The sequence below is a fragment of the Aedes aegypti genome, chromosome 1 (genome assembly GCF_002204515.2).
Source record: "Aedes aegypti strain LVP_AGWG chromosome 1, AaegL5.0 Primary Assembly, whole genome shotgun sequence".
In the NCBI taxonomy this organism is placed as follows: Eukaryota; Metazoa; Arthropoda; class Insecta; order Diptera; family Culicidae; genus Aedes; species Aedes aegypti.
In genome coordinates, this window is record NC_035107.1 from 158,517,051 (window position 1) to 158,540,236 (window position 23,186).

Here is a 23,186-nt window from a genome sequence, read left to right on the forward strand (position 1 = left end):
TTTTTCCTGTATTTCAACGATGTGAATTTGGCGCCTAAAGGACCACAACTGTCTTACGCGAACGATCTCAAAATATTATCTCATACGGTCCATCGACAATTGCCGCTTTCTTCAACAGCAACCTGCCTCGGGTTTTGCGTAACAGTGCAATGCTGCGACTGCCCTATCGTAGCCCGAACTACGCAATGCATGGATCTATCAATGGACTCCAGCGAATCTTCAATCGCCTTTCGTCACTTTTTGACTACCACTTGTCTCGCGAAGTACTCCGTAGTAGATTTTTAGAATATTTTAGTAGATAGTTGTATTTCTAATGTCTGTTCTTGCTTTCATTTTTTTTGTAAATTTTGTTTGCATTTATTGTTTGATCAGTGAAATATCATGTACTTGTTTTTTTTTTATTTATCATCATTTGGGCAAATCGACCCAATCAGCCTGTTGATGAATTCCAATAAACATAGACATACACAAGTATCGCATCTACTACAGCGACGGCGACAGAGCGAAACGTGGAGTTGGCTTTATAGTGGTTGGGAAACAGATAGAAGCGAGTTATTCGATGGAAATCGGTTAGCGACCGAATCTGTGTGTTGAGAATGAAGACTGGTTTGATGAAGAGTGCCAGAGCGTGACAGACGTGATGAACGTACCCTACAGAACAGCCAGTGCCGAAGAATAGCGAATCCACCGCAAAAAGAAAAGCCAGCACAAAGAAAGTGTGATAGCTGAAGCTCAAGATAGCATGAACCGGAACGATATGCGGAGAAATGTGCCAAATTCAGAGGAATTACCGTGTTAAATTTGGCGTACAAAATACTGTAGCGCATCCTGTTTAACATTGAGACTGCTCCTCGAGTCCTTCGTCGGCGAAATCCAAGCTGGTTTTCGTGAGGGACGTTCGATAACGGCCAGATGTCTGCGAAAGATCTCAGATAAATTCCGGGAATATAAGTCAACTTGCAAACTCATCATCTGTTTACTGATTTCAAGGCGGCGTACGATTCAATGAGAAGAAACAGTGGCAGATAATGTCTAAACATGGTTTTCCAGTGAAACTAATTCGGCTGCTAGTGCTACGCTGGATGGTTCGAAATCAAGTGTTCGGATTGCGGTCGAGGTGTCAACTTCGTTTGTGGCGTTAGACGAATTGAAGCAAGGAGATGCACTTTCGAATTTACTGTTCTCGAGGTTGCTGTTAGGAGACCTGGCGTGCAGAGAAACGGCACTATCATCACACGGTCGCACATGCTCCTTGGCTTTACGAACGATATCGACCTTATTGGAATCGATCGCAAGTCAGTGGAGGAGGCCTTCGTGCCACTGAAGAGGAAGACAGCGAGGAGAGACCTGACCATGAGTCCTTCCAAAAAGAAATACATGGTTGCAGGTAGAGATAGAAGTAGGCTTGGTGGTGAAGGTGCTGAGGTAGTGTTTGATCGGGATGTGTATGAAGTTGTTGAAGAATTTGTTTATCTTGGAACACTTGTGACATGTGACCACAACGTTTCCCACGAAGTGAAAAGACATGTTGCGGCTGCGAACAGGGCCTTTTACGGCCTACAATACGCCCGGCACGTACTACTGTTCCCCTTATCAATATTCTTATGATTTTTATAAAACTATACAAAAATTTCAATTCTTAAAACAAATCGAAAATCTGTTCAAATTTCGCAAGGTTTTCGCGATTTAAATTTGTGGTCATTTTGATTCCAAGTCACAGACAACGTACTCTAGTCAAGAATACTACTTTAGACAACTTTTATTCAAGCTAATTTCAATTGGTAATTGTTGAAATATTTCAAAAATAGGTTCATTCAAAAGACACAGCTCTTCAGAGGGATATATAGACCCCTGAACACAACCAAAAGGTTAAATAGAAACTTACCATGAATTCGTCCCACTTAGCTAGATAATATACAGCGGCATCGTAGAACTGACATAAAGGTTTCAAGTGCTCACTCAACTCATTGAGTTTGGAAATTTTTTCCTCCATCCTACTGAGCTCCGATTTACTTTCCGGCAGTTTTTGGCGTTTTTCAAACTCCCTAAAACTATGCAGCATCATGTTCTCAACGGTAACAAGCTCCACTCTCAACAGGTACAATATCATCGCATAGGTTAGCCTAAACTGCGATTCCAGCCGCATGGGTTTTCCGAGAATCATGTTCCGTAAATCGCTTTCGCTAGGGACATCCACTTTACAGATGATAATGACGGTTCCGTTCTTGTCCAAACCTCGCCTTCCGGCGCGACCTGCCATCTGTGTGTACTCTGCAGGTTGCAACAATCGCGACGTTTGACCGTCAAACTTCTTAGTGGAATCGAAAATGACCGTTTTAGCCGGCATGTTGACACCCATGGCAAAAGTCTCAGTAGCAAAAAGGATTTTGACGAGTCCCCGGGCAAACAACATCTCTACAATTTCCTTCAGAATCGGTAGAATTCCACTATGGTGGATTCCAATGCCACGTTGAAGGCAATTCTGGACCTGAATCACCTGAGGCAGGATACGATCCGGAGGCTTGAGCTTTTGCAAACATAGTTGAAAGAAGGAATTGATGAAGTATTTTTCGCTTGGGGTCGTTAGATCACACGACATCAGAGCATTAGCATTGTTATCGCAACGGTTTCGCGATAGTGTAAAGGCCACAACGGGCATTTTTTTGTTCTTTTCCAGATGGTGGATCAAACCGACCCATAGGGTTTGTTCCTGCTTCTGATTGAACTGTCCTTGTCGAACAGCATTTTTGGTGGTGTTTTTGGCCAATTTTGCCTCCTTGGCCTTCCGATATCCATCCATTAGGAAATTACTCTTCTCATCAACGACGAGAAACAGGTCGTCCTTAGTCTTGCCTCCGCAACCTATACAGGATGGAATAGAAGATAGAAAAGTTAGTCGGATGATGAAGGGGGAGTTTAGTGTGAACGAACGGAATCAAGGATAATATGAAACGGATGAACCTACGCAAGGCCCTCGTTATCAAAACTGAGGACATGAAATACGCCTCAGTCTTGAAAGCAATGCGCGGCACGGAGAAGCTATCGCCATTAAACATTGCATCCGAGGTATTAGACGACATCTCACATGAGAAAGAAGACGTTGACAATTTCCCGCCATATACTTACCAGTGTAAAGATAATGCTCCAAAGGCACCGGTCTCTTGGGTGTGCTCACGACGTAGACGCGTTTCTTCTTGGTTTTGCCCACCCAATTGGCAAACTCCAACGTGTTGGGAACCGTTGCACTCAGCATGACAATGCACACGTGATCCGGTAGGAGAATGAGCACTTCCTCCCAAACGTGTCCCCGATCGGCATCCGTCAGATAGTGAACCTCATCGAAAATTACGTATTCCAAGTCGCGAGTTATGTCACTGCCACAATACAGCATCGATCGAAGAATCTCCGTGGTCATGATCAAGCAAGAAGCGGTGGGATCAATTTGTATGTCACCTGTAATCAAACCAACATCTTGAAATGTGGTCTTAAAATCCCGATACTTTTGATTCGATAACGCTTTTATCGGAGAGGTGTAAATCGTTTTGGTCATATGTTTCTTGGAAAGAGCTATGGCATACTCTGCGACCACCGTTTTGCCGGCAGAAGTATGTGCCGCCACGAACACGTGATTATGTTCTTCTAGCTTGATGATGGCCTGTTTTTGGAATATGTCCAACTCGAAAGGATATTTGTGTGCCATGTCTGGAATTTTCGTGTAAAAATCTACAACCGGCTTGGATACATCTAAAATTTCGGCCCACTCGGCTGAAGTCGCTGAATTTGATCCAGTTTCACCTAGAAAAAAAAACATAAAAGTTATAATAATAATTGCATTACGTTCAATACAGACGTGGTAACGAGTCATTTGTTAGTGATTTGGTTGGTCACTTTGAAAGCGGTCACTATAAAGTTTTTTTTTTTTTTAGCACTCCTTCATTTTTCATTCATTTCATTTTTTATTTTTTTTTCATTTTGCCATGTTTCCGTATCGTGTGAGGCAACAGCCTACAAAGAGGGTCAGTTTGTCTCAGTCACCATCTGATACTGACGAAGGTTGGATGTGTTTTTCCCCAATACACGGTCCTTTGTGCGGCGTCTTCTGGTGGCTGGACGGAGTTTTTGTGTGGGGGGATAGGGAATCGAACCCTTGACCTTCCGCTTGCGAAGCGAAAGCGTAACCTCGAGGCTACGGCACCCCCCTATAAAGTCTCTTGTTGAAGGCATTTCTCTAAAGTCACTTTTTCCGACAACTGTTTTGCGAAAAAAATCAAAAAAAAAAAAAGTTTTGAATCGACCATTTTTCTATAAAGGTAGGTATCTCCAGGTATGTCCAAATCATAAACTTACATGTAAGCAAAGGTGTTTGAATGCAGTGAAATCATCGAGGATAATAGTAGAATTTTAAGCCATGCTGGGAATAAGGAAAGTTAATGTATAAGACCGTGATACCACCGTCGTTGTTATACGGAACTAAAGTGTCTGTTATGACTAAGAAAAGCAGGTTAAAAATAGGTAATTATGAAAAACGTATACTCAGGAATATTTATCAATATTGTAAGAAACCAAAAGATTTAAAATTCAATGCTAGAAAATTATTAGACGGAAAAACCATTGACAGAAGAATTAGAGAAGGAAGAATAAGATATTTTGGTCATGTAAAACGAAGAGGAAAAAAATCCATTGAAGTTAGCATATAAGTTGAAATTTGACAAAAAGAAAGAAGGCAGACCATCCTTAACATGGCTAAAATCATTAGATCAGGACTTTGAAAGGTATCAGAATATGAATAGAAGTAGTTGGGAGGAGCTATCAAAAGACCGAGAAAAGATTAAAAAGAAACTAGATGACATTTATAAAAATGAGGAGAGCGAAAGTTCCGATGGGGGTCTTCAGATGGGGACCAAAATTCGAGATACAAACATTTGAAATTGAAAAGGAGGAACGAGAAATGATTTGATTCAGAACGACGGGAGTTGAAGAAGAGAGGGGAGAAGAACACCAAATTGTGCATTATCAGAAAAAAGGTATTGTAAGTCAATGTTTTATATATGTAAAAGGAAAGTCAAACAAGTATAAGTTATACTGGGAAGGTTTAATCTAATAATAAGTGAATTAATTACAATACATTATCAATAGCATCAATCGTAACTATCATATATTATATATCAAACAGGATACAAACAAACCTCAATGACTCTTTCGCGTGAAGGACAATCCCAAAAAATTACTTATGATTAGCCCCACAATTCGAGCATATGAACTAGGTGGTATCTTCCTTCACAGGACAGACGTCCTTGGCGTGAGAAGAACCTCCGCAAATCATGCATTTAGCATCCATGCGACAATTTTTAGTACCATGACCCCACTTTTGGCACCGACGGCACTAAGTGGGGTTCTGAAAACTTCTTCCAGGTTTCTGGAAATATTCCCATGTCACACGGACATCGAACATAAGTTTAGCTTTTTCTAAAGCTTTAATATTATTTAGTTCTTTTTTGTTAAAGTGAACTAAATAATATTCTTGAGAAAGCCCTTTCCGAACAATGCCAGATTGGTTCTCTTTTTCATAATAATCACTTGGACTGGGGAAAATCCAAGTAAATCATTTATTCCATTTTTGATCTCTTCAGTAGTCACTTTTGATCTCTTCTTATAGTCACTTGAGAGACCTTTCAAGACGACTTTGAACAAACGTTCAGTTTTGTCCTCATAAGTAAAAAATTTGTGCTTCTTCTCTTCAAGATGTTTGAGAAGAAGTTCGCGATCTTTAAGAGTTTCCGGCAAAACGCGACTGTCGCGTTCCCCTGATGGAGTTCAAGATCTCCTGCCTAAATCCCCCAAATTCGGAACAACTGACCACGATAGGCGGCACTCTTTGCTTCCTTACTTGAATCAAGGAGCCTAGGCTAGAGGCTGCTTCGATTTGGTGTTCGGAAAATTTGTCTAGAGCATCGAACTGATTGCTCATTTCGATACAATTATTCATTTCACCCTTGGAAGAAAGATTGCATTCCGGGGAAACGTCCTTTCTTCAATTCTTGCCACGTGTAGCGACAGTTTTAAAACCCACTTTTTTGGAAGGAAGTTGTGAATTCAGAGATTCACTCTTCCTTTTGTTTGTTGTTGATACCATGTTTAATAAATAAACGAAAGAAGACGAAACCTTCGAGAGGTTTTTTTTTCCCAAGACGGTGTCCAAGAAGGATTACCACCGCTAGCTTTCGCCAACGGGTCCAACGAAAAATCGAAGGCACGGGTCCAAACAAGGATCGTAAAGGGATCAATAGTAGAAAAATAGTACTGAAAAGTACTGTTTTAGTAGCACTGAAAAGTACCGTTTTTAATTTTAGCACTGAAAAGTACTGTTTTTGTAGCACTGAAAAGTACTGTTTTATTGCTTCAGGTAGTTTTTAAGAAAACTTCCAAGAGCAGAGAGAATTCGTGTACGCACAGACAGCACGAAGGTACGATGCGCACTAGAGACAAGATATGATGTACAGTCATTTCTCCATAACTCGATAATGAAGGGACCATCGAGTTAAGGAGATATCAAGTTACAGAATACTAAACCAGTGCAAATGTGCGATTCAAGGGACCATCGAGGTAGCCATTAACACCAAATTTTACTATGGTTCTCTAACTAAATATTGGGATACGGAGGTCGAGTAAGGGAGAGTTGACTGTACCTAAGAGCATACTTCAACCTTCGAGTTGACAAAAAAATTGTGAAGAACTATAAACGCGTTTAACTCCCGAAGACATTTTCATCTGAATACGAGCAACCGCTAATGTAACATGGACGGCGACATATGGCGAATCGATCTATGGCGCTGATCAAGAAGGAGTTTATGTAACTGACCTATGATCTCGCTAATATGCTCCATACGCTGTACATCATGCAAAGATTGAACCCACAAGGCATGTTCTGACATACGAAGCACCCCTCTGTGTGTTTGGTGTAAACTTTGATGGTGCTAATCATAGTGTCCGAGCATAGAGGACAAAGTGTCCGGCCATAGATGACACATTTCAGTGCATACAATTTTTGGTACATAATGTAATCCATCATAAAAATGAAGTGTAAAGGTTTATTTTTTTTCTCATGTTATTTTTATTTGCAATGCAGGGACCGATTCCGGAGACTCGATTATCCGGGGACTCGATTATCCGGGATTCGATTATTCGGAATTTTAGACTCGATTATCCGGAATTTGTTTTTTGATGTTCTGTTTTCCAATTTTTATGCATAAATCTAAGATAATTTGGTATTGCAATACAGTCAACTTTCGTTCGTTGCACTAAATCCGTGGCCCATCTAGTGAAAGACTTTCACTAATCGGGCTAAGTATTGAGCTGTCAAATAACCGATTACAATAGAAATTCAGGGCTACCAACATTGACAAATTGCGGTTTATGTCAGAAAGTGACGTTTGCCTTCGTTTTAGGTGGGCTATAGCCCACTTAACGGGAGCCCAATTAAAACGAAGTGCAATTAACGTAGTGCAACGAACGAAATTCGACTGTATACAATATGAATGGTTTTGAAGTTTTAAACGTATTCAAGAAAAGGGGGGTTTGAAAAAGTGTTTTTTTGTGTATGCTGGTCAAACTTTTTTTTTCTTGTAGAGACCCCTACTGTTCCTAGAAATAATTTCTGGCTACACCACCGCATCATGTAATTAAAACAACAAAAAAGATAATGTTTAAGTTCTTTTATCGAAGATTTAAATATTTTTCTTAGTGATTCGATTATCCGGAGAATTCGATTATCAGGAGTGAAAAAAAAATCGATACTCCGGATAATCGAGTCCGACCTGTATTGTTAATTTGCAATATTGTTCATTTTTTAGACTGTACAAAAATAAACGGTAGGTTTTGAAATATCACCAAAAAACAAAAAGTGTCCGGGCATAGAGGACTTGTTGGGATTGCTGCAAATATCTCATCAAGAATTTGCCATGAATCTTAATGGAATTATATAAAACATCTCACCAAGAATCTTGACAGATATCATAAAATATCCTTCTACAATGTTTTCAAGAATTTCAAGGATGGTCCATAAAACCTTTTTTGGATTCTGCTCAATGCCTGGCCGCCAGAAATCTTCAAAACATTCACAGACAATTGATAAAAAATTGTAAGCAAAATTTTCTAGAGTCAGGAAATCAACAATTGTTATTTGCAGGATTTTGCTTAATAAACTTTTAACTATCTCTGTTAAAAAAGTTAGGCGTGATGCAAAGCGCGAGTTGTCAGACAGTCGCACACCTCTTGGCAAAATTTTCTAGTTTCGTCCGTAGTGCTCCGAACGGAATGGTATTCTCATGCTTGAAATACATATTTTCCCGGTGTATTCTGAAAATTCCCAGGTATTTCCCGTGTTTTTCCCGGTCGTTTATGATTCCCTGGTGGGCTTCAATCCCACGACTCCCAATACGCTAGACTGGGCGCCGTATCTATCACTCAAAACAATCCAAACGTCATTGTTACGTGAAAACATACGTGGTTTTTTTTCCATCACACTTTCCACGTAGCTCTTACGTGAATCATAGGTAGCCCAGAATGAACGCATGAACTTTTGAACTTCGTCCATTCCACCGGCGCTACACGTAAGAGTTACGTGGATTTTGCATTAAATTTATTTGTAATAAAGACCAACTTTATTTCTAATAGGCTTTGGAAGAAAACTAATTCCCAATTGTAAAATATAAACAAACTTAAAAGATTGTGATATTATTATATTCAATCATAGCATTTTGAATCCTGTTTCCCAATTTTTGTGAGTTTGGTCTGTCTTGTTGTAGCCTTCGCGTGCTATAATTGATAGAGGTTATAAATCATGTAAAAATATGAAGTAATGCAGGGATTCTTCGGTTATAAGAGTCGCGGATCGCGTGATTAGTGTTAGTAGTGTTTGATCTTTTGGTCGCGTTGCTTGCTCTTGCGAGGGCGAACGATGAACACTTGTTCGGCATACAATTCATTTATCGAATAATATCGCGAATCCGGTCAGGCGTGAATATATCAAGGATCGCATCATCAACTAAAGATGACACCCAGATCCTTACCTTTTCCCACTAACCCAATATCCTTTCCATGACAACTATGGAGATGCAGAAGATTCTTCGGTCTCTAAAACCAATGGTTGTCTAACTAACATGCCTTCCCTTCCCCGATGACCGTAAGGACGTGGCCGGCACCGTTATTGATTTCTAAAGTTTGAGCTCTCGATTTGTGCACATTGAAGAATGGTAAGCTAATACCAAGCCCCATTCACTAAATCCCTGTGCAACTTCGGTTGCTCTGGTCAATCATGGAGTAGCAACTATGAATTGTACGGTCATTTATGCTCATGCTCATGCTCAGTAATGCAGGGATTCTTCGGTATTCAAAGCATATTTACCTTGAAATCAATCTTACACAGGGTTTAAAGTTCACCAGGTTCTGAAGTTCTTTAAAAATCAAGCGGGCGCTATCTTAGGATTTGAGCTCAACACCGAATGTACGTACAATATGCAGATGTCAAAATGAACTTAGGCACCTACGTGAATTTCACGTAAGTGCGATAGGTAACCTCAGTAACAATTACCGAGTCACTGTTTGGTGGTTATGAATGGCTTAGTGATCTTTATCTATGTCAGGTGAAGTGGAGGTAAAATGAATTTGAAATGATCTACGTGATTTTTCACGTAGCAATGACATTTGGATTATTTTGAGTGTATTACTACGTCCAGAACGGGAAATGATTCTGCAGCGCCGTCGGCCAACCTGAAACCAAAGTCCGTCATGACCCCGCATTCTCCTTCTCAACTCTACATCTCCTTCAGCTCTCTTAGTTGCCCATATCGACTCTCCTTAGCATACCTATTAACAACAGTGAGTGTTTTGGGATACAAATTTGATGTTTTGTTAACAAGTTTTCGAGACCAACTTTTGAAAAGGGCTTATAGCGGAAAATGCGTCTTTTACTAATGATTAATCCAGCTTTTTACGCTAGCAAGCCATAAATTTTAGAATCACCCCCGTTAGACATTTCTTGCATATGGACCTATGCACGGGTTCACTATTTGACGTTTTAGCGGTGCCGTGTTATTTATATGACCATAGTAACCGGTGAATTTGGCACCGCTCAAACGTCAGATTAGTGAACTCGTGCATCGGTCCATACTATGAACCGATGCACGAGTTCACTAATTTGACGTTTGAGCGGCCGAATTCACTTGTTTCCATGGTCACATAAATAACACGGCACCGCTAAAACGTCAAATAGTGAACTCGTGCATTCGTCCATAATTTCTATGGCTTGATCAAAGCAAACTGAGCGATGAAGAAGTTGTTATGTTGATATAGAAAAGTCAAGCCTAAAATTTGTGTTTTTGGAAATTGGAATGGATTTTTTTTTTAAATTACCTATTTTATTTGTATCTTTTTCTTGTGTTTCTCTGAGATAATCGGCTGCCCTTCTTCAGTCTCTATCCTGAGGCTTAATAAGGGTGGGATTATGAATATGTTGACATTTAATTTAAATTATCACCTATATGGATTCGCATTATGCGTTTTACACAGTGTATTCTGTGCTCTTTCGCCTTTGGCGACTTTAAATAGATACCGATCTGGTTTTTTCGTTGCTGGTCTTTTTCGTGCTGAGATTGCAAAACAGCTTAATCCTGCCTAGTTTGGGTAGTGGCTACGGTTAGGTTAGCTCAGATCAATCTTCAGCATAAAAGAACAGCAACGATCAATCTTTGCAGACTCATGCAAAATGGTGCAGCCCAAGTGGCGCTAGCTCAAGAACCCTACTTTCGTAGAGGAAACTTCTATCTAGGTAACCTTGTGGACCCAGTTTATGCTACTTTCAGCAAACTTGAAATGGCAAACTCGCGCTCCATGCCCCGCGCATGCGTGCTCGTAAATAAAGCAATCGTTGCTACACTCATTTCTGAGTTGACGACCAGAGATGTATGTGCTGTTACAATTGATGTTTCTGTTGGTGACCTCAACAGGAAATACGTCTATTGTTCGGTATATTTACCACATGATGAACCATCCCAACGGATGACTTCAAACGAGTTGTCGTACACTGCGTAACAAAAGGCCTTCCGCTGATTGTGGGCAGTGATGCCAATGCTCATCACATCATCTGGGGCAGCTCAGATATCAATTTGAGAGGCTCCAGTCTGATGGAATACTTAAGTAGTACAGACCTTGGATTACTTAACATAGGCAATCGCCCAACCTTCATGGTTTCTAATAGAGAAGAAGTGTTAGACATAACGCTCTGCTCGAATAGAATCAGTCACGAGTTGACGAATTGGCATGTATCAGATGAGGAATCATTATCTGATCATCGCTACATCTTCTTTGAACATTCAAATGTAACTGCGCAGACTTTGCGTTTTAGGAATCCCCGGTCAACAAACTGGGAACTCTATATTGAATTGGTTGCGACCAAATTTCATGGATATTCTCCGTCCATTGAAAATCCAAGTGATCTGGATGATGCCGTTGATACTACAACATCCTACATTATGGAAGCTTTTGAAGACTACAAAGACTACAAGAGGGACCCCATGGTGGAATTCCGATCTGACTAGACTCAGGAAACAATGTAGAAGGAGTTGGAACAGACGCCGTTCAGCTGGATCAGAGTCGTTCAAGTCGGCTCGCAAGGCTTACAAGAAGGCTCTTCGTTCTGCTGAACGATCCGGCTGGAAAAACCTTTGTACAAATGTTTCCAGTTTGAGTGAATCAGTCGGCTGAACAAAATCCTTGCAAAATCTAAGGATTTCCAAGTGAACGAAATTCGCTTACCTAATGGTGACTTTACTTCTTCCGATGAAGAAGTTTTAGAATGTTTATTCAATACACACTTCCCCGGATGTGTGGACATAGCATCTACGGATGAACCAAATGTCTTTTCATGTAGTTACGAGTCTCTGGCCTCGGCTCGCAGTATCGTAACTACTGAATCGATTCAATGGGCACTTAACAGTTTTGCTCCTTTCAAATCTCCAGGAGCGGATGGGATTTATCCTGTTCTGCTCCAAAAGGGATTTGAGTCTATCAAACATGTTTTGAAAAAGCTACTTGTAAGCAGTTTTGCTACCGGGTACATTCCCAGATCCTGGCGTGATATTACTGTAAAGTTTATCCCGAAAGGAGGACGTGCGTCTTATGAAGAAGCGAAGAGTTTTAGACCAATCAGTCTGACCTCTTTTCTTCTGAAATGTCTGGAACGCATTATCGATCATCACATCCGTGATGTTTATTTGGCAAACATGCCTCTTCATGTGAATCAACATGCTTACCAATCTGGAAAGTCCACTGTGACTCTTTTACACAAAGTTGTATACGATATCGAGAAAGCATTCGCTCAGAAGCAATCCTGCTTGGGTGTTTTCTTGGATATTGAGGGTGCCTTTGATAACGTGTCTTTCGATGCCATATTGGAAGAAGCACGAAACCATGGGCTACCTACAATGATCACCAATTGGATTCATCAAATGCTCAAAAACCGACATCTCTTCTCGACATTGCGTCAAGCAGCGATTCGAAAATTAAGTGTTTGCGGATGCCCCCAAGGGGGAGTCTTATCACTACTTTTGTGGAATCTCGTAGCAGATATGCTATTGAGGCAACTCAATAATAGCGGTTTTCCAACATATGGATTTGCCGACGACTATCTAGCTCTGATAGTTGGTATGTGCATAAGCACCCTATTCGACCTGATGCAAAGTGCTCTTCAGGTAGTCGAGAGTTGGTGTCACCAATATGGCCTTTCGGTTAACCCGAATAAAACATCTATTGTTCTGTTTACGGAAAGACGAAACCGCGATGGAATTCGACCTTTACGTCTTTTTGGCACAGAGATTAATGTGACTGATCAAGTAAAGTATGTCGGAGTCATTCTAGATTCCAAACTTTCATGGACACCTCACATTGATTTCAGAGTCAAAAAAGCTTGCATGGCCTTCGGTCAATGCCGGCGAACCTTTGGTAAAACTTGGGGCCTCAAACCCAAATATATCAAATGGATTTACACAACAGTTGTTCGACCAATATTGGCATATGGATGTCTTGTGTGGTGGCAAAAGGGCGAAGTGAGAACAATCCAATCAAAATTGGGCCATCTCCAAAGAATGTGCTTGATGGCGATGTCTGGTGCGTTCTCTACAACTCCCACAGCGGCGCTCGAGGCCCTTTTCGACGTTGCGCCACTACACATATATCTTAAACAAGAAGCACTTTCTTGCTCTTACCGTTTATGGGTACTGGATCTACTGGAGAAAAATCCAGTGAATCGTAGATCTACACACACTTCGTTGTTTCCACTTTTAGTGAATTGGGACAAAATTGTCCTTGCTCCAAGTGATCTCACAATTGCTTGTCACTTTCCTTACAGGACATTTATCACACAATTCCCTTCACGGGAAGAGTGGACGTCTGGCTATTTGGAAAGAAGTATATCAAACAATATAGTATGTTACACTGATGGCTCCCTTCTTGAAGGTAGAGCTGGTGCAGGAGTATATTCTCGTGAGCTAAGGCTGAATCAGTTTTACTCACTTGGTAGAAACTGCACCGTTTTCAGGCGGAAATATTTGCCCTTATGTGTGGAGTGCAATCAGCACTTCAACAGCGCGTAATGGGTAAAGTCATATACTTCTGTTCAGATAGTCAAGCTGCTATAAAAGCTCTCGCTTCGGCCAACTCAAGGTCGAAGCTTGTTATCGCATGTCGAACTCAAATTGAGGAACTGAATTCAGTCAACTCTGTAAACCTTGTATGGGTACCTGGCCATTCTTCCATCGTTGGAAATGAATTGGCTGATGAGCTAGCTCGCGATGGAGCATCGCATGACTTCATTGGCCCTGAGCCGGCTATTCCAATTTCGAAGTGCTGGGTGAAGCTTCAGATAAATTCTTGGGCGGCAACTCAGCACAAGCAATATTGGAATAGTTTGGAGTCATGTCGTCAAACAAAATTGTACATTACTGAGCCATCTCCAAGGGTGGCGAAGTATTTAACAAATCTGTCAAAGCAGAATTGCAGTCTCTTGGTCAGAGCGTTGACAGGACACTGCCGACTCAACTATCACATGGCAAATATTCAGCGTGCTGACTCATTTGTGTGTGATAGTTGTGACTCCGATTATGGAACTTCGTATCACCTGATATGTAACTGTCCAGTTTTTGCGCAAATGCGATTCCAATTACTTGGTAAACACTTATTAAGGTGAAACAGTTTGGAATCAACTTCTAAGATTGCACTAAAACTTCAAAGGCACTAATCTCGCAAAGGAAGCATCCAACAAGAGTCAACTTTTTATTTTGGCTTTGTGCACTAGCAGAAAGCTTAAAATAAGAAGATCAGGAATGTTTGCCTTCTATTTCTCCAGTTTTGTGCCTTTGAAAACGCGAGTAGGGTCACAAGTCGGCCATTGTGACGGCCATCTTTGGATTCCGAGATGTTTCACCTTAAGTGAAACTGAATTCAGAAGCTTGAATCTTCAGGACATTCTGTTATTCTTAACCCGCTGTGGTAATGAGCTATAGGCTCTCTACGCTCATGCGTTTTGCAGTGCCCTTCTTAGGGCGCTGTTCGAACCCATTGTGGTATGGAGCTACATGCTCTCATTTCGCTTATGCGATCTTCCCTCTTCAAGGGACCCCACTCCTATTTCCTCCCATCTTTCCCTTCCCTTTCCTCTTCCATCGGGTAGATGATGAAATAGGCTCAAATATGGCGATGGCACAAATCTCCCAACTGGTGGGGAACGTGCCTTTGGAGCCGGCCTTCTGATACCTGATACCTGATCTTTTTACTTTTTAGGTCGATGTTCAACTGTCCGCCATCAAGGAATTTTTGCCTTTGGTTCAAATTCATGCTAGATACAAACCAAATTTTTCAATGATCCAACAACGTCATATTTTAACGTGCGTTGTTTCATTGCAAGACAATCTGTTTCGGAAAGTACTTGGGAATGTTACTGCATTATGTGCGATTGTGCAAGGTCTCGTCCCCTCAACTACGTTAGAAGTAGCGGCGCATGAGGACAGAATCATGACTGCTATCAACAAATCGAGAGGGATTCGCGATAAGGGCCTATCTGACAAATCAATAACAATGAGAAAATAATCAATGAAATTCTCATGTGCAATTTTAAATCCCAATTGGAGAAAATATACTCAAACTTTAACCTTTTCACTTTAATACACATTTCATAAACCTAGTTTTAAAATCCTCATCAATACCACACACATCTCCTACAATTCCCCTAGCTATTTCGTACTCAAAAAAATCTTTAAAGGTTTCGCCTAAAACGTACTCGAGAATGCCAGTATCGCCCAATGTTATGAGCCTGTAATCGATATTATTTTCAGTGTCGCCTATTACTTTTGCGCCGTGTTTATATTCTGGTTTCAAGTTAGCCCACTATGTACGCCTTGTTTATTTTTTGTTTGCAGTGTCGCCGTTTACTCTCGCCGTGTTTTGATTTCGATTTCAGATGCGCCCATCACTTTGATAAACAAAAACACAGGCGTAATCAATAAAGTGTGTGGTTTTGCATGAGGTGAAGTTTCGTCTTCTACAAATTTGCGTTTTTTGAATAGTTAAACTATCGATAGGGGAAAAGTTCAAGTGCAGTGAATAGACAATTAAGCTACAATTTCAACGCTATACTCTCTTAAATTGTGTACATTTTGTCAGTTTCGCCTAGTTCGCGAATCTTTCTAGAAATAATTCCACCAGCCCTCATTTATGATGGAAGTTATCCAAATATTATCAATAGTAATCATTCAAATTTTCGTATCAATTATTGAAGATTTAAGAGATAAGAGCCTAAATCTCCAGATTCCAGGAGCTTGATCTAATTTAGATTTGGCATAATCACAACGGAACTTCCGTTGATTCAACCAAGTATGAAGAAAATAAATATGTTAATCTACCGAGTAATAGAATACGATATGCAGGGAATGTTGTGCTCGGAAAAGTACGGATTTGTGCTATGTTTTGACCTTTGGGAAGACACATCGGAAGCCATGACAAAAGATAAATTCTATTGAGACTGCTTCTATAACATTCGACCAATTGGGTTGTTCAGTGATGCAAAATTCACAGTTTTTTGTAGTTAGATCGAAAGAGCTCATTTTTCTAAGTGTAATACGATTTTATTGCCCTCTAATATCTTAATTTTAATATAATAAATGATTAAAAAAGATTTCATTCCGTCGACTCAATAATATTTCAATTCAGGCAGCGTCCATTTATATATATATACGTATATATAATACGTAACGCTTAAATTGGAAATTTTTGACCCCCTCCCCCCCTCCGTAACGCTTTTTGTATGGAAAATTTCAAATTTTTGTATGAGCCGTAACGCTTGAGCCTACTCCCCCCTCCCCCTAGAGCGTTACGTAATTTGTGGATGCCGCCTTACATAATGACAGTTCATCCCGAAGCAAAATTTGCCGAGGGGTGATTCAAACGCGATTTCCATACTAAATTCAAACGTGTTTTAAAAATAGTTCCAGAAAACGGAAAATTATGAAACTTTGGATTCTGGCTCAGTTTTTAACGTAGAATCAGAAAATGTAAAAAACAGGATACCCCTAAACAAGCCAATTAAGACCCATCCTTCATAATCCTCTTGGAAAACCTAAAATTATGTAAAATAAATTAGTTGAATGAATGAATTTCAAAGAAATTAGAGTTTCAAATTACAAATCCTGAGTGCATTCCAACTGTTGTGAAAAATTTTGACATTCTAATCAACAAACTAGAATTACAGCCTACTTTGATTTAACTATAAAATCTGTTGGCAATAATTGTCAAAATCGAATCACCCCTCGCAGTTTTATAGCCAGCGTAAAAAGCTGGATATGGGCCACCTATGCAATTAACGTTGTGAAAACCATTATAAATAACAAAACTTACATAATAATGATGATATGAATCATTTAGCCATATTCCATTATCCCCTGAAATTATCTTTAGCTGATAATAAAGAAAAAAAGCCAAAAATATTGAAAAAAGTCAATGAGCCCTAACTGAAAAAAATGCAAATATTTGCAGCTAAATTCTTCACGATCCTTTATTTTACATCTTTGAATAATCTTGGAAATGAATTTTAGCCTGGGACAACTTGGGACAAAAAAGTATGGGATGTGTCAAGTTTTGGTAAAAAATCGAATATGTTTTTTTCAATGTAGTCCCCACATTTACCTGAACTAAAGTACGAATTTTTATTTCATTTTTTTTTCTAAAAGAGCTCTTTTAGTAAGCTTTCGAACAGTGTATAAAGATATTTCATCCAACGTATACCTTGTATTTGTACTGAATTTTTTGTTTTTCTTAAAAACTCTAACTTTGGCATACTGTATCAATGAAACTACAAAGGATCTTGCTCTAGTATTTCAGGAGTATCTTAATATAAGTGTTTACTATGTCTTTATGTACCAGAAGAAGCTATCATTTTATTTTTCGATTATTGGCCACCTGATCGCCGTTCTACTCATAAGCCAACGTTGGCTAAATCCATGAATGCCAAAACATCTTTTCAAAAATCTGGACGTTTTTAAAATTTGTCTGGAAAAGTCTGGATCTCCTTACAAATTAATGGAGAATCTTACAAATCAATTTCAAAACCATACAAATTTTATCTGGATCTTCCAGATTTTTGTGAAATGGGGCCTTACAAATCTGGAATATTTATTCCTGAAAAATCTGGAAGGTTGGCAACGCTAACTAGGCGCATTAATCCTGTACGACAGACCTACGGATTTATCGGTTCACCATTCGGAAGCGAAAAAAAAAATTACATAGAATACTTTATTGAAGCGTGCGAGTAATTTTACCAAAGTATCAGGTATATTTACTCCACAGTGTGATTGAACTTCGGCTAGTTTTGATCACTATAAACGTCTACTTTCCAACTTCACGGATAGTCTTTAAAATATATAATTGAAAGGTTTAGTAAATCTATCTAACCATCAAATTCAAACTCTATACATTGGGATAAAATTTCAGATTATTAGCACCACCATCCAAAGGTTTTACAACTGAGCTGGAAGGATTCTCAAAGTTATTGTGAAGAATTTAGTCGAATTTCTATGTTGCTGGTGGACGCATAGCTGTCCCATGTTACAAAACTGACATTCGAGAAAATCGCGTGGAGAAGTGCAAATTGTTGTATCACATTTATCGAATAATTCCCAAGTTCAATCTTGTAAAATCTTGCCTGGTGATAAACTTACACTGTATTTTGTGTGGCCCGATAGAGTTTCACGTTTTTGTTCGAAAAATCATCAAATTTTTTCTATAAAAATATGTAATGGAACGCTTATGCCACGAACCTTGGTAGATTTTCCTTGAAGTCAAAATTGCATTCGTTGATAGGATAAAATAAATGCATGCAAGGTGATTGTCACGACACATGCCCTTACTCTTGCATCACACCTTAGGGGTTTGTCGATTTTAAGGCCGTAAAATAATTTTCCAACAAATCTGAAGGTCATTCTACTGGTCTTGCTCATCTAGACTTAGAAAAAGCATTCGACAGTGTTGTTGTGCATGAAGGCTTGATTGTAAAATTATTTCATTTTCATTTTCATTTTGCAGCGTTTGGTGGGGCAATGAGAGCGCAAGTCAGTCCAAAGCCGGGGGAAGGGATAGGTAATGGCCGTAATAGTCTATGCGGACCACTTGAACACCATCGGAAAGGATAAGAAGGGTTGGGGTAGGGTATAGGGAATTGGAGAAGACTTGACACAGTAATGCGATTAATGCTGCAAAATGTAAATGTGCTGAAAGCAATTTAATTTGAGTTTTGAAGTTTGATTTGACTTATTAAAAATCCAAATAGATCGGTCATTGTACAAGCAAGAAAGAATATGCTGATCGCTTTCTAGAAATTTTATAAACAACAAAATAATAACAATATGAGAGTGATGCTAAGGGCTGCTGATGGCACGATGCGACGCTTTAGGAGATTTTGATACTGATTGAACATTACTATAAAGAGCGCAATTCAATCGATGGTGATAGCTTTACAAACTTTATCTGTTTTTGCACTGATTGACGATGCTGATTTATATAAAAATATTTGATATTATTAGTTCATTTGTTTGTTTAATCTATGAGTTTATAATGAAAAAAATTAACATACCCTTGATGATAATACTTCCCTGACCAGAAATATTCTATTTTGAGCATCCTTTTCGAAGGTATTCTATCCAGGTATCCATGTACTGCTTTCAATCCTGAAATTATTCTTATTGTGCATGCTCATGCATTATATTAGTGATGCTCATAATCATGCAACAGATAAGAAGGAGAGAAAAAGAGAATATAGGAACGGTGATTAGTAATGAGTTAATTATGTAGTTTTGCTAGAATTATAAACAATTAAACAGTAGTAATGAATAGCTTACAAAAACTTTGCAGCATAGCTGAGCCTTTCGGATCGTAAGACCGATGTATAAAAATGATTTGTTTCGAAATTGTCCGCGTGGTCTTCTAGTGCCCCTATTAGATAAGAATCAGTCATAGACATACATACCGAATGCTCGCCATGACCCTATGACCAACATTTGTATATGTATAGCCTTAGCTGATGTGGCTTTTCTAATAGGTAGTTCTTTCACTCATTGATTGTCTTCAAAACCTTGTCAAGTATAGAAAATTGATTTTATTTCATTTATTACTACATTGAAGCTACATTGTACTTATTAAGTATTAGGTATTATTTTATGTTTTTACCACTATTGATATTATCAAGGCCAGAATTCCCAGTGAGTGAAGAATTTTATAGTACTAGAACACCATAGAAGATCACTAAACATTACCTAATCATGGAACGGCTTTTTGCTCTATTATTTTAGGTAGATGCTATTGATCTCCCTTTGCTCCTATCCGCAACCCGGTGCACGCGCCCTGTTGGTTTTCGAAAACCTCGTAGAAGATTACAAACCGTCAATGGCAAACAGCGATCAATTATCAAAATTCATCGTCCCCTGGAAAATATAATTCCAAGCCCAGGGGAAGGCTTGATTGTAAAATTATTGAAAAAAAAACTTTAATTTTCCAACATACATTGTTAGAATAATCCAAAGTTATCTGTCACATCGTACACTTCAGGTTAATTATCAGAACTCCAGGTCTGAAAGACTTCCTGTAGGAGCTGATATACAATATTTTCACATCTGACTTACCTGAGTTACCTCATGGATGCCAAAAATCCTTGTTTGCGGATGACACAGGCCTCTCCGCTAAAGGACGAAGTCTGCGTATCATCTGTAGTAGATAGCAAAATAGTTTGGATATTTTTTTCTACATAACTGCAAAAATGGAAGATTTCTCCTAATGCTTCCAAAACTCAACTAATAATATTCCCACATAAACTCTTTATTTGAAACCTTCAAGTAGACATGTTATCACGATGAGAGGGGTTCCAATAAATTGGTCAGATGAAGTTAAGTATCTAGGGCTTATGCTAGATAAAAATGAAACTTTCAAAAATCACATTGAGGGCATTCAAGCCAAATGTAACAAATATATTAAAGTACTAGTGGTCCCGGCAAACTTCGTCTTGCCATCAAGTAGGCTGTTGAAAAATGTCATGGAACCTCCCATACAATATGACATATCAGTACTATCCCACTGTACCAAATTTTCCGAACACTTCCCTAAGTTTTTTCGTCACACGAACACGTCGGAACCCTTCAAGAACACAACAGTGAAAGAATTGTGCACATCGGTTGTCCCGTTCTCAAGCCATTTCGTGACATACAAACATTACTCCATTTTTATTTATATATATAGATATAGATGTATCCACTTATTAACAGAAAATCGATACTTTGTCTTAAGAACAAGTTTTTGTGATCTTCAAACAAATTTTCTGGCCGTCCATATTGTATGTCGTACCAATATAGACTAGCTGTTGTAATACCAGGAAGATTGGGGTGTTATATATTTAGATTAAGTTAATTGAGAGCATTTTTTTTCTATTATATTGAAAACAACTCATCTGTAAACATTTTGAACTGCTACGGCATGTGAAATGTAATATATTGTGACCAAAATGTTGATAAAAGCATAATTTAGTTTTACCAAATTATGATGATAGTGTTGTCTAACACAGAACACCTAGATTAAATAAATGAATGTAATGTTTGAAACAATACTTGTAAAGGATTCTAAAAATAATAATTTAAGAGAATCGAGATAATGTGAAAAAAACATTAAATAGAATAGGGCGTCTGTACCAGTGATAGTGGCAATAGTAACGGGTTGAGGAATAAAAAATCGCCAAATAATTACGGAAACTCGTTTTTTTATATCTGAATACGTCATTCGAAACCTTTTTATTTATATTTCACGTTAAAAATAATCTTAGAATGATAAAATCATTGAATCTATCAAAAAAGCATTTCCTCCATAACTGGAACACGTTCCAGTAATAGTGGTATTTGCTAACTTCTGTTCCTATAATAGTGGTTTACATTGATTTCCCATTGAGACTCACTATTATAGGAACGCCCCACTATAACTGGTGCAAAGGAGCAAAAAAGTTAAGCATTTTAATTGTTTTCTACTATTTCTTTACTATTTCACAAGATTTTTTTTCACACATTCATATAATTTTGACAATTTCCATGTTAGAAAAATACACATAAAAATAAAAATTGCCTATAACGCCTATAACACGCTTGAAACGGCACTACCACTATTATTGGTACACACACTACGACTGGATCAGACACCCTATACCTAATTAAAACATAAATATGCTGGAAATTTAAATTTACTTTCAAATAATTAAAAATGGGATAGATGATGAAATAGGCTTAAATTTGGCGCTAGCACAAATATTCCAAACGGCGGGGAACAAACCTTTGAAACCGGCCTTCTGATACCACTAAATGAACTTTTTTTTTTTATAAAAAAGGTAAAACATAAAAATTTCAACAATTACTCACCGATTTTTAAAACTTTCGTAGTTTTCTGCTCAACATCCAGTAACGATTCGTCCAGATTATCATCCATGGGAACTTTCTGCAATGTGCTGGGGTCAATTCTAGGCTCATCATCATCATCTTCACTATCCTGTGAATCCCACATTGTAAAACCCTCCATCTCCTGTTCTATGGCAGAGAGAAGATCCACGATGCCGTCGTCGGAACTTTTCACGTCGCTAAAATCCATCCCATTCGCAAATCCCGGAGGACAGGTCTTGAGATTCTTTTCAAACACCGAATTGTCAATGTCCAGCATTTGGATGGCTTTCTCCGGCTCATCGAAACCGCCTGGCCAGAAGGGAAAATACGATGCCGATCCGCGGGTTGAATCATCTCCCGGACCCGGTTCCCTTTTCAGGGACATGGAATTTTTCGCATTGCTTCCGGCATTCTCGATCGGGATTTCAACGAAATCGACTATCTTTCCCGTTTCCTGACACCGTTCCGGAACGATGCGGGTGCTTAACGGAGCGGACGGGATATCGTACAGCGAGTCCACGTTTGGCATCCGTGGCAGGAAGTGGGGTTTTGGCTCATTTACCGGAATGACCGGCTCGAGGATATATTGTCGTAACACATCTTCAGTGCTGTCCACTATTGGAGGAGGTTTTTGCCTCCACGAAAACTGAGGAGGTAGAGGTACATAATTTTTTTTTACCTGAACAAAATACTTAATTATTTTATACTCACATCTATAGACATTTTTTGTAGTTTTGAATCTGAAATAAGGTGAAAATTTCGATCTTTTCTATTTTTTTGTGTTTCAAAACTGTCACCGCACAAACAAAACGAAAAGGAAAACAATTTTTGACAGGATGAGTCGGAGCACAGCTATAAATTGGTTGAATGTTATACCGACTCTTTTGGGGAGTAATACCAGCGGTCGACACAAGGGTAGACCGACGAGAGCACGGGAAAAAAATCTGACACGAAATATGAAAAGTTTTTTCAAACTGCAAGATAACTCCAACTTGCCAACATAAGTACCATATAAATACCCATTTCCAACTAAGTGGCTCAACTCATTAAATAAAAGAGTATAGTATAAGCCTGATTTGCTGCTGAACAGGAATCGCTAAAGGATTTTCTCGCCGATTCCTTGCAGAAATTTTCTACAGCGACTCCCGTTTGAACTGACAGTTCTTTTCAACTGCATACTGC

General features: G+C 39.0%; 1 protein-coding gene across 1 annotated transcript in view; it reads right to left on the bottom strand.

Moving 5' to 3' along the window:
- LOC5578715 (helicase SKI2W) overlaps window positions 1-22,833 on the bottom strand; it is a 46,774-nt gene extending 23,941 nt beyond the window's left edge. The window contains exons 1-4 of the mRNA XM_021852198.1: window positions 22,716-22,833; window positions 21,987-22,650; window positions 3,127-3,795; window positions 1,886-2,862 (exon numbers count right to left, since the gene is read on the bottom strand). Coding sequence (XP_021707890.1) covers window positions 1,886-2,862; window positions 3,127-3,795; window positions 21,987-22,650; window positions 22,716-22,727 — 2,322 coding nt within the window. The 5' untranslated portion in view covers window positions 22,728-22,833. The remainder of the gene's footprint in view (window positions 1-1,885; window positions 2,863-3,126; window positions 3,796-21,986; window positions 22,651-22,715) is intronic.
- Between the last annotated feature and the right edge of the window lie 353 nt (window positions 22,834-23,186).